Genomic DNA, 11,036 nt, shown 5'->3' on the forward strand with positions numbered 1-11,036 from the left:
TGGCAGGCCCCGCGGGGGCCCGGGCCGGGCTGGGCACCCGGCTCACAGGGGCCCGGGGGTGGGGTGCAGGGGGGGCCGGGGGCCGACTCGAAGTTGCCGCGCAGCGCCCGCACGGACACCCCCCATTCCTGGATCTCGCGCTGGGCCTCGCTCCAAGGGGTGCTGGCCGGGGCCTCTTTGCCATCCTGCGGGGACCGAGAGGCCGCCTTCTCCTCGCCCTGCACCAGCCCGTTCATGCCCTTCAGCAGCAGGGACATGCTGCGCACCAGGCGGGAGATGTGCGTGCACCAGAAGGGCAGGGGCTGCCCGCCCGGCGTGGCCTCCACGGCCCCCGCAGGGCCCTCGGGCTGGGCTGCCGGGGCGGTGGTCCCCTCGCTGTCCAGCCCGGGTGCCCGGGGCAGGAAGTGGCTGTTGACGGTGATGCTGACCAGGGGCTTGGGCAGCAGGGCCTGCAGCTCAGCTGCCAGCCGGCCCAGCTCGCTCTCATACTCCTGGCAGCGGCGCCGGAGCTGCAGGTCTGCAATCTGCTTCTCCAGGTACACCAGGTCGTCCTCAGTCAGCAGCTCCCCAAAGGGGCCCAGGATGGCCTGGTGGGTCTGCGAGTACCTCCAGGCTGCCTGCTCCATGAGGCCTGAGCTCCCACTGTCGTCCTGGGCACAGGAAGGGCAGGGTCAGCAGGGCTTACACTGTGCACCGCAGTGGGCAGAGGGCACGTTCCTGCCAGACACCAAGCTCCCTGGGGTTGGCCCTTGCGTGGACTTGGGAATTGAACCAGGTGGCTGGCCAGTCCCAGTCCAGAGTTTGAGACTCAGGGAGGGCCCTGTTTCCTCCTCATAAGAGGTGGCGGTGCCTCTGCTCTACCTGGCTTCCCATGTCTTCCTGATCTTCCTGATATGTCCTCAGTGTTCAATCTTCAGAGCCCTCCTGCCTCTTCCCACCAACTCTGGAGCTTCTCTGTCTGCTCTGCCCACCCCCCAGCCCCGCCTTACCCTGCCATGGGATAAATATCAGCTGTCCTGTGCAGTGTCCGGATCACAAGGGTCTGGTTCAGGAACCCCCAGCCTTTGCCAGGCTGAGGCCCAGCCAGTAACCTCAAGCCCCCTTAACCTGCTCACTCTCCAATTCCTGGACTTCTCGGCATCTCTGTATAGCCTTGAGCCCTGTCCCCAGGTAAGACTTGAGGGGCTCCTGGCTCTGGCAGAAGGCCCTGCCCGCCCCTGACTCACCCTGCCCTCAACCCATGGGCTCCTGGCCCCAACAGGTGAGCACAGGCTGAGCCACCAGGCCAGCACTGTCCAGCAGTTCTGTGACAAGAGAGACTTGTGGTGTGTCATGCAGTAGCCATCTGCCACTGTGGCTACAGAATGAACTGTGGCCAGTGCAACTGGGGAGCAGGATTTCTACTTTTACACTGAATTTTGAGCACTGGGAATAGCTGCATGTGGCCAGCATCAGCGTACTGGGCGGCCCAGCTCTAGACCGAGGGCCGCAGAGCATACCATTTGTACGGAACTGCAGGCCTCCACGGTCGCATTCTAGAACTACTGCCCACACAGCAGCCAGAGGCAGCCTGTTGAAACCCACGGCAAACCACAGCCGTCTCTGCTCGGACTCTCCAGGGTTCCGCAGAGGCCTTAGGGGATCCCGCAGTACCTGCCAGTCTCCTGCCCACCACTCTCTCATCCACTCCACTCCAGCCGTCCGAGCCCCTCTTGTCCCTCCGCTGGGCCAGCCCACTCACACCTCGGCAGCAGCGCTCCCGCTGTTTCCTCTGCCCAGAATGTGCTCGTCCCAACTTCCCCGGAGCTCCCCCACTTCCTTCTGGCCCCTGCTCAAGGTCATCTTCCCAGTGAGGGCGCTCCTGAGCACCCCCCTAATGCTGCTTTGCTTTTTGATCTGCGCCCCTCCCCCAACCCACACCTGAGTGCACCTGCCCACCTACCAACTGGCTAGACACCTGCTAGAGTCTACGTGCCAGCAGGGCAGGTTTGCCCCTTCACTGCCGAGAACAGTGCTAGGCACAAGGCAGGCGTGGGACACATATACACTTAATGGAAGAATCCACGGGACTCGCACCTCTAAAGCAGACGGAGGGCGCTGCTCAGAGTCCTCTGGCTGGCGGAAGAGAAAGCGGAGGCAACAGAGGGTCTTGGATTCCGGGTCTGGTCTGGGGCACCCACCTTCCACTTCCACCTGCCTGGTTGAGGCCTCCTGCCCTACCCCCACCCCTCTCCCCTCCCCCGCCCCTCTCCCCACCTGGACCTCGGGCACGTGGTCTGAGCCCAGGCGCACCTGCAGCCGCCGCACCATCACCTGCCGCTTCCACTCGGGGATGGGCCGGCCGCGCTCGTCCTGTGTGGGCACCAGCCCGTCCAGGTCACCTGAGGGCCTTCCCCTTCCACCTGCCTGGTTGAGGCCTCCTGCCCTACCCCCACCCCTCTCCCCTCCCCCGCCCCTCTCCCCACCTGGACCTCGGGCACGTGGTCTGAGCCCAGGCGCACCTGCAGCCGCCGCACCATCACCTGCCGCTTCCACTCGGGGATGGGCCGGCCGCGCTCGTCCTGTGTGGGCACCAGCCCGTCCAGGTCACCTGAGGGCAGCCCGTCCAACTGCAGCATGGCCAGGCTGTCCGAGGCATCCCCTACTGCCATGTCAGCCCCCTGTGCAGATGGGGGTGGGTCACACACACCCCTAGGGGACCCAGGCCCCAAGCAGAGATCTGCCAGCGGTGGCCACAGATGCAAATAGGGGGTCCCAGGAGAAGGGGCAGTGGGGACCACAGAGAGCACCACCCTCCCACAGCCCCAGCCTGATAAGTGTGACCCGTGGTGTCCCCTGTGGGTCCCAGGTGTGCACGTGTGGGGGACGGATGGCCAAGAAAGGCAACCAGAGATTCCTCCCCTTCTCTGTATATGCCCTAGGAGAGGTTGCCCAGAGCATGCCACATCCTTGGGCAAACTCATTCTGGGAACAGCTACACAAAGTCTAGTTGTCAATTCTGCCCTGCGGGGCTTGTCAGAGCCTTTAAAGTGCTACTGTAACTCTCCAAGGACAGGTATGTGGCATTTCCAAACTCGCACACAACATCTCGGCACTGAGAATTCCCAGGACCCATTCAGGGAACGGCTGGGCTGGATTTCTAAGGGCCTGGTGCCCAGAAAGAGGGAAGGTAACAGGGAGCAGGCCTCCTCCAGCCTGTCCTAGGCTGGCTGGGAGCCCCGAGGAGGACAACAGCGCACCAGGTCCACCCTTGCCACGGACGGCTGCTTCTCTGTACTGGAGAGTGGTTTCCAAGGGAGGCATGGAGTATCCCTGAGTTCAGAGGTCGGGGTGAGGGGCTTGGCTGCTGGGACTCTCTGGGATGACAGAGAAGGGTCCCCATGTTTTCTATAATGGGGTGACGAGCTGCTGTTGTTCTGAAATTCCCTACTCCTCAGAACTCAAGGTGTCCTCGAGAGACACCCAGAATTATCCCAGGCAGTGGCCTATTGTCCCCCCTTCAAGGAAGGGCCTGACTGCTCCGGAGGGACGTGGCCTGGGCCCACCTAAGAGAACAGAGTGAGAGGCTGCCTGGCTTTGCTGGGTTGGCTGGGGGCTCTTGGGAGACAGGGACTTGGAGGGTGGTGGACGCACCGAGGAGGTGGCCACGGCACTGTTGGTGACCCGTGGGGTGGCTGCGCAGGTCATCTGTTCCCTTGGGACAGGCTGGTCAGGCTGGCTGGGCCAGGCTGGGCTGAGAGACGCTGCTGCTGGTGAAAAGGGGGAGCTGGAGTCAGAGGGGCTTCCGGAAAGGAAAAAGGAATAGAAACACCCGGCCTCAGAGACCCTGGACCTGGGGACAGAACCATCCTCCTGAAATAGCACAGGACTTGGAGCCGAAGTCCTCTCTCCAGGGTGTCAGTGGTCCGCCCCACGCCCGGCTGATTGGAGAGCCTGCGTTTCACTCCCTCCCCTCATGCCATGGCCCACCTGGAGCTAGGAAGGGCAGGAGGCCTGGAGGGAGGTCCAGGCACCTAATGCAGCCCCGTCAGACCTCAAAGTTTGTCCTCTCACTGCCCCCACGGCCCCCGCCCCACTCCAATCACACACACCAGTGCCACACGCACACGCACACACACATGCACACGCAGATGCACACACAGATGCACACACAGATGCACACACAGATGCACACGCAGATGCACACTTCCACACGTGACCACGTAACCGCAGCACGTCCCTCAGGCCGACATCACCGTCACTGTATGTGGCGCTTCTGACACTTTTTGTGCTACCCCATTCCACTTCAGTGTGATAAATGCTGGTCACAGTCCCCTCCTGGGTGGTGTCCTGCAGTCTGAGGACTGTTGCTCTGCACCGCGGGCCTGTGCATGCCCGGCCTGCTGGAGTCTCAGAGAGTAGCAGCTGGTCCAGGGGGCCTGGGCCCCACCGACCCCGCCTGGACCTACCCTGGACACATCACTGTGATTACACATGCCCGTTGTGGAAAACGTTCGTCCTCAGTTTTAAAAAGGAAACCGGAAAGAAGTTGGCAGGGAGGGGGATTGGAAGGGGTGGCCCTGTGGCCCAGGTGCCTGGAGTCAGCTCCCCCCACACAGAAGGACCTCAGAGGTGAGGCCAACTGCGTCCATGCCCGTCATTCACGCCCAGGCCCGCCCTCCCTGGAGATGTGTACTCACGGGTGGGGCTCCTGAGACCCGTGCCCCCTCTTCTTCCATCCTGCAGGGTGTGCCTTGCGGCTGACAGTGGGGGAGGGGGGAACGGCGGTGGTGGGGGTGTCATCAGGAGTGGCACCTGGGGTGGACAGGCCTGGTCAGCGGGAGGCCCCGTGGTCCTTGACTCAGACTCCTCCCAGCTCTACCCGGTGGGGGTGGGGGCATCCAGCAGGCGAGCATGGGGGGCCTGTGCACCTCAGAGAAGATCTTGGACCAGGTAAGACTGTGCAGGAGTGAGGTCTGGTGCCTCCACGCTGGGTGACTGGCCCCCTAAACACCCCCAGAACTCCTGTCTGAGTGCCACCACTCACTGTGTCCCCACCCTGACTGCCCCTGGGCCACCTGCACCGGGCCAACCCCTTGCCCACCCCAGTCTCAAGGCTCGGCTCATGGGCTCCCCCTGGAGGCAGCTTAACTCTGGGGCTCTGGAGCTGGGTTAGGGCCTCGGGTACAGCGTGTGCTAGCGCCTTTCTTTGGCCTTACAAAGATGTGCGCACACACATGCGCACACACATGCACACACACACATGCGCGCACACACGCACGCACACACGCGCGTGCACACATGCACACACACGTGCTTGCACACCACCACCCCTGACTGTCCCTGACTTCTGTGCCAAGCCCCACCTGAAACCCCCTCCCTGACACAGAGTCTGCTGGTGTCTTGCGGGTGGATGGCTGAGTGAGAGACTTGGTGAGGACAGAGGGCAGTGGACTAGGAGTGGGGGTCCCTGATGTGCCTATCAGCCGAGGACTCCTATGCTCAGAGCTTAGGCCACACGGCAGCAGGGCAGAGCTTGACCCTGACCGCCAGCTCTTGGCCCGAAGCCCCGCTGCCTTCTCAGAGAGCGTGGCCTGGGGGAGCCAAGGCTGCCCCTGCCCTGCCCCCAAATGCCTAGACAGTGGGTGGGCCTCCCCTCCCAGCTACCCCCCAAGGGGAGAGCAGGTGCCCGGCTGGATAGAGGAAAGCCTCAGCAAACTTGGAACTCTTCTCAGCCCTATAATCCTGTGACCCTCACCACACCTTAGAGCCAAGGTGCTGTGACCAGGACCTGCCATGTAGTGTAGAGGCCGGGAAGGGCCAGAACCTACACCTAGCCAGGGCCACCCTCCCCAGAGCCACCTGGAAACAGAGACCACAAAGATCAGTGCTAAGAGCCCCAGGGGAACCCTCATCCCACCTGGACCTGCTCCACATCTGTGGCAAGACACACACCTGGACTTGGCCACCTCCCGTGCCCTATGGCACTGACTGCTGGGTAGCCAGAAAGAGCCCTTGACCCAGAGCTGCCATCCCCACCTGGCCCCAGCTTGGGCATCTGACCAGTGGGAGCCAAGCAGGAGAGACATCAGGCATGCAGGTGCACTGACCCCTAGTTGCGCTGACATGCAGGTGTTGTTGGCAGCAGGGCTGCGCTGGCCTCCCTGCCTCCCCTGTGTCCCACCTCATGGGCAGAGAAATGCTGCGGGACATCCAGCTGTCCTCCCAGGGCCCAGAGCCGGGCTTGCTGCCTGCTGGTTTAAAGCTGAGAGTGGAAGGCTGGCTCTACTCTGTCCCTCTGATGGGGACGCTGGGGCTCCCAGTGGTGCCTTGATGCCCATCTGGCATGCGGTCACCCCAGTTTGTGTCTCTGGTCAGCATGGCCGCTCACCACGTCTCTCTGAACACCCACCCCAGCTGTCGCCCCCTCCCTCCAGTGGGCAGCGGATGCGGCCGTTGGGGCGCCCAGGTTGGTGATGGCGAGAACCCTGAGCAGGGCCGAGCCCTTGGCTCTAACTACCTTGGGATGTGTGGCCTGGGCCAGGGCTGGTGTCAGAGCATAGAACCCTTGCTGCCACTTGGTTCAATGCTCTGCTGCCTCTGCCCTCAAATTCTAGGCATTTCTGAACAAGAGGCTGTATTTTCATCCTGCGTGGGCCCTACAGGTAATATCGCCAGTCCCTGCTGGGCAAGCCCGGGGCCTCTCTGAGCCTCCCCTGCTCATGGCTAAGCTAGGTCCAGTCCTGGCAAGGAGGCTGTGTGGCCCCTCGGTCACACCCAGTCCAGAACTCTCTGCCCACCGGGACACCGTCTGCATGGACCCCACGCACCTTACTCCTTCAAGGATCTGTGCAGAGCCCAGGAGCCCCGGTGTATGGCGGGTTGCAGAGCGTCCACCCGGCCGCCAGCCCAGGAGGACCTTGGACTCAAGCACTGGGCTGCGGAGCACAGGGAGCTGTGGCTGTCCTGGGCTGTCTGTTGGGGGCTGTTGAAGCTGCTGCCCCCAGGAGCAGGCGGTGTCACATAAATATTTGAAGGCTGAGGTGTCAGGTAGCCAGGCGGGTGTGGGCTGAGTGTGGGGATCCCTTACCACGGGGCCTTTTATCCTCCTCAGTGCAGGGGAGTGGAACCCCTGGGAAGATGGGGGGACCTGAGATCCTTGGGCCACATGAGAAGAAAGACCACACAAGGGAACCCCCAACCCCACCCACAGTACAGCTCCCAGGGCACAGATGAGAAACTGAGGCTCAGAGAGGGCAGGGGCCTTCTCAAGGTCCCCTGCTGGGAGGCAGCGGAGCTGGGATCAGAATCTTCCTGGAGACTCCAGTCTTTGCTCCCGCCAGGACTGAGAGCCCCTGGAATCACTGCCCCTTGGTCCAGGGGCACCAGCAGTGGAGAGGAGGCAGGCGGCTGGCTCTGGGGAGGGACGGCGCCTGTGGGTCTCTCACCTCCTGCGGAGAGTGCAGAGCCCTGGCTGCTCTTTACTGGACATTTCTCAGGGCCATGTTTGTAGCAAGTGACCCAGGGGGACAGGGCCACAGCAGGCTTGCCTACTGCTCACTGTATAATGGGGTTCTTGGGCTCAGTGGTCCTCGGCTTAGTCACAAACCACTGTGGGCACAGCAGCCATCTCGACCCACATCACATCACCTGGGACTTGGGGGCAAGGGGACCCCATAAAACATGATGCCCACTCCCTGCTGTGCCGTAAGAAAGTCCTCTGGTCTCTGACCCGGGAGTCTGGGGTCTTCCTCCATGATCACGGCACAGGGCTAGGCTGACTTAGGAGCTTCAAGCAGGGTCGAGTCAACCATCAGCCCTGACAGACCAGTCCAGAGAAGCTGGGCACTGACTGTCTGATGGACAGAGGACGCTGTGTCCTCGTCACAGGGCCCCCCAGTGCCCCCACCCCGTCCCCTCCCAGCCAGGACACAGCTGTGAGCTTCACGGTGCGCCTCCCCCTTCTCCTTGCCCTGCCTGGGAGCCCTCAGCCCCCTCCCCACAATTAAATCTGCTGTCGGGGGAAGGGGCAAGAAGCCCCCTCCCCACCCCCTCACCCCTGGCAAAGCAAGGGGCTCACTGGGGTGGCAGTGACCCCTCATGCTGGGGAAGACAAAAGAAGCAGGAAGTTGGCCCAGGGCCCAGGGGAATGGGCTCTGGCCCCAGAGCAGTCCCTGTAGCTGGGGGACCTCATGATGCCTCCTGTCCCCGGCAGAACCCTTCCCCACCCCTCACGGACGAGAAGCCCTGGGAAGGCTCCCTGAGCCTCCGCTTCCTCGTGTAAATCAAAGGGGTTGGGAAGATGAGGAATTACACAGGGAACACTGGTGGGGTCTGACATATGGTGGGACTGTCACCACTGATGTTAGGATAATCTCTGAATTTTGACAGGGACAACAAGTCTGGCTGGGGGTTTCCCAGGCGATTGGCATAAACCATCCCTGCCTCCCACGTTAAGTCCTGGACACTAAGGGAATCCACAAGGATCTGAAGCAGTGGCAGATGTCAGGGTCCCATCTATCAGGGTCCTGACAGTTGGGCATGTGCTGTCCTGAATCCCAGCATTGGACAGATGTCCTGAGGCCATCGTCACATCGGCCCTGTGACCCGCTGTCTCTTTTCCTGTGTTTTTGGTGAGATTTGAGCATCGCTGTGCCCGCATGCATTATACATCGAGGGCAGCCGTGGCGAGCTGGGTTACAGGCCTGTAACGCCACCCGGGCCGAGAAAATCATGACCCGCAGCTGGGCGCCGGACACTAGTCGCCGCGGCTGAGATTCCATTACTGGCCAGGAGGCCAGGCCTCACCCTTCCCTGAGGAAGGAGACTGCCTAGGGGAGTCCCTTGCCCACTCTGGGCCTCAGTTTCCCCATCTATAAAACGAAAGGGTCCTAGGGCCCTTCTGGACTTGGGGAGGGGGATGAGCCTGTACTGAGGGCCCACCACGGGCAGGCCCCTATCGGATGCTCCACGAGCATCTCCTTTACTTTCAGCATCAAGCAATCAAATGTTTGGTGAACAAAAGTCTTCGACCCCATTTTATGGATGAGAAAACTGAGGCTCAGAGATGCTCAGAACTTGCTGGTGACACACGCCCAGAAAGAGTCAGCTCCAACGCGGGTGGGAGTGAGTACTGAGGTGGGGCGAGCAGGACAGCCCCAGACGCCAGGGCAGGTGCTGGGGGCTCAGCTCCCCACATGTGGAGGGCGACCCTGGTCGTCCTGGGCTGTTGCTCCTAACTGCTGCTGCCACCCACAGCCTCACTCAGAACCCCACCGCAGGAGCCCCACTGCCTGGCTAACAAGGGGATGGGTGGGGGTGCAGGGGGCCTGCCTCGATGGCTCTTCTAGCCCCTGTTCCACCCAGGCCAGCAAGGTCCAACCCCTCATGTGCAGAGAGGGTCCCCAGGGCCCAGGGACAGGCAAGGCCACCAGCAGGTCCTGAGGAGGGCAGTGGGTGCACCAGGTCCCCCAGACCCAGTAGAAAGGGGTGCCGAAGAGGACACCTCCATGGGGCAGTCTCGGCACTAAGTGTCCAGCCTCATTTCCCAGCTGCCTCTCTTGGGACCCACAAGTCTCCTGGGGCAGATACAGGCTGAGGCATCAGGGGCAAATGATGGATTTCACCGCTTCCTCCGAGGCCGACGTGGGAAGAGGCCAGCACAGGCGACCTCTGCATATCGTGTTTCCATCAATATTGCAGCAGGCGCGGCCTCCCCCGGCCCAGCCGGCAGCTGACAGCCTGCCCTCCTGCTGAGCAGAGACGGAGACGGGGCCTGCACAGGCAGGTGGCGGGGGTGGGTGGGGGGTGGGCAAGACACAGACTGGAGCTCCATCCTAACCCTGAGTTCCCAAATGGGCTCCTGGAGTTGCTCAGCCGTGAGCCGCCATGGCTGAGGGTTTGGGTTTGCTTGAGCCAGGCAGGTGTGCCCAGATGCCAGCAGGAAGGGGCTGTGGATGGGGAGGAGGTGGGCTCAGGGGCACCAGGCACCACAGCCTCCAGGTGGGGGTAAGAGGTGCCGCCTCAAATCCTGTAGTGACACTAAGGAGACAGCCGGGACCAGAGCAACCCCAGGAAGCCTGAGACAGTCCCGTTCCCCATGGCCCCAGGGGGTGTCAGGAGAGCTTCCAGGGTCCCCCTCCCCAAGAGGGGCAGCAGAGTGTCTAGGAGGGGCTGGCCGCTGTGCCAGGGTCTGGGGATGGAAGGCGGAGACCCTGACTGGACAGAAGCCCAGGCCATGGCACCACAGTGTGGCTGGTGGGGACAGGGTCAGGGACCAGCTGGGACCTGTTCCCTCACAGCAGGTGCCTGTGGAGGCAGAACATTGGCAGAGTGGCCGCCGTCCCCACTCCTAATCTCAGCTGCCATCTGGGGCGGTGGGGGTGCAGGAAGGAACCAAAAACTGCTGCGGCAGACCTGAGTGACCGACCACACAGGAGCCCGGCGGAGACGCAGGCGGCCGAGGGATTCCTGACCGATGACCCATCTACTACACCAGGAACCAGCGAGTTCCAGCAACTTCTCAAGGCAAGCTGGGAAAATCACCTCTTACTGAACAGTAACCCTGAATGCTTAACAAACAGACGACTTCAAGCAGTAACTGAGTTCAGCTTCTGAACCCGCTGCACCAGGACAGCACCAGCTGCCGCGTGTTCCGGAGCGACACCTGAGGACCGTCCGGCAGTCTCCAGGGCCAGGGAGCTCTACGGCCCTGCCTCAGGTGGTCCTGGACACTCCGAGCAGACACCCCAAGGGAAAAGGGGGCACAGCGGTCCCTCCGTGAGACCTGGGGCAGGGCACGTCCCCTTCTGGGCCTCAGTGCTCGCACCTGAAAATGGGGCCAAGTGATCTCAGGGAACCTCCTGAAGGGGTGGTCACTAAGGATAAGTGTGGCAAAAACTGTGGCAGGTTGGGACTGATTCGTAGTAGCCACCTTGGGCCTGGAGTAGGGACGGGGATACGGCAGGAGGGTCTGGGGGAAGAGCCCAGCTGCCCGCCCCGCGCCTGCTCCCGCCCCTCCTGCGTCCACCCCCTCCCCCCACACCCACCCCCCCCCC

General features: G+C 62.4%; 1 protein-coding gene across 1 annotated transcript in view; it reads right to left on the reverse strand.

The window, feature by feature from the left end:
- Positions 1 to 11,036, reverse strand: part of ESPNL (espin-like) — a 30,724-nt gene that overhangs the window by 1,639 nt on the left and 18,049 nt on the right. Inside the window, exons 6-9 of the mRNA XM_008585984.1 lie at positions 4,680 to 4,794; positions 3,634 to 3,746; positions 2,466 to 2,660; positions 7 to 650 (exon numbers count right to left, since the gene is read on the reverse strand). Of these exons, the coding sequence (XP_008584206.1) occupies positions 7 to 650; positions 2,466 to 2,660; positions 3,634 to 3,746; positions 4,680 to 4,794 (1,067 nt within the window). The remainder of the gene's footprint in view (positions 1 to 6; positions 651 to 2,465; positions 2,661 to 3,633; positions 3,747 to 4,679; positions 4,795 to 11,036) is intronic.

The sequence above is a fragment of the Galeopterus variegatus genome, unplaced genomic scaffold, assembly GCF_000696425.1.
Source record: "Galeopterus variegatus unplaced genomic scaffold, G_variegatus-3.0.2 Scaffold108, whole genome shotgun sequence".
Lineage (NCBI taxonomy): Eukaryota > Metazoa > Chordata > Mammalia > Dermoptera > Cynocephalidae > Galeopterus > Galeopterus variegatus.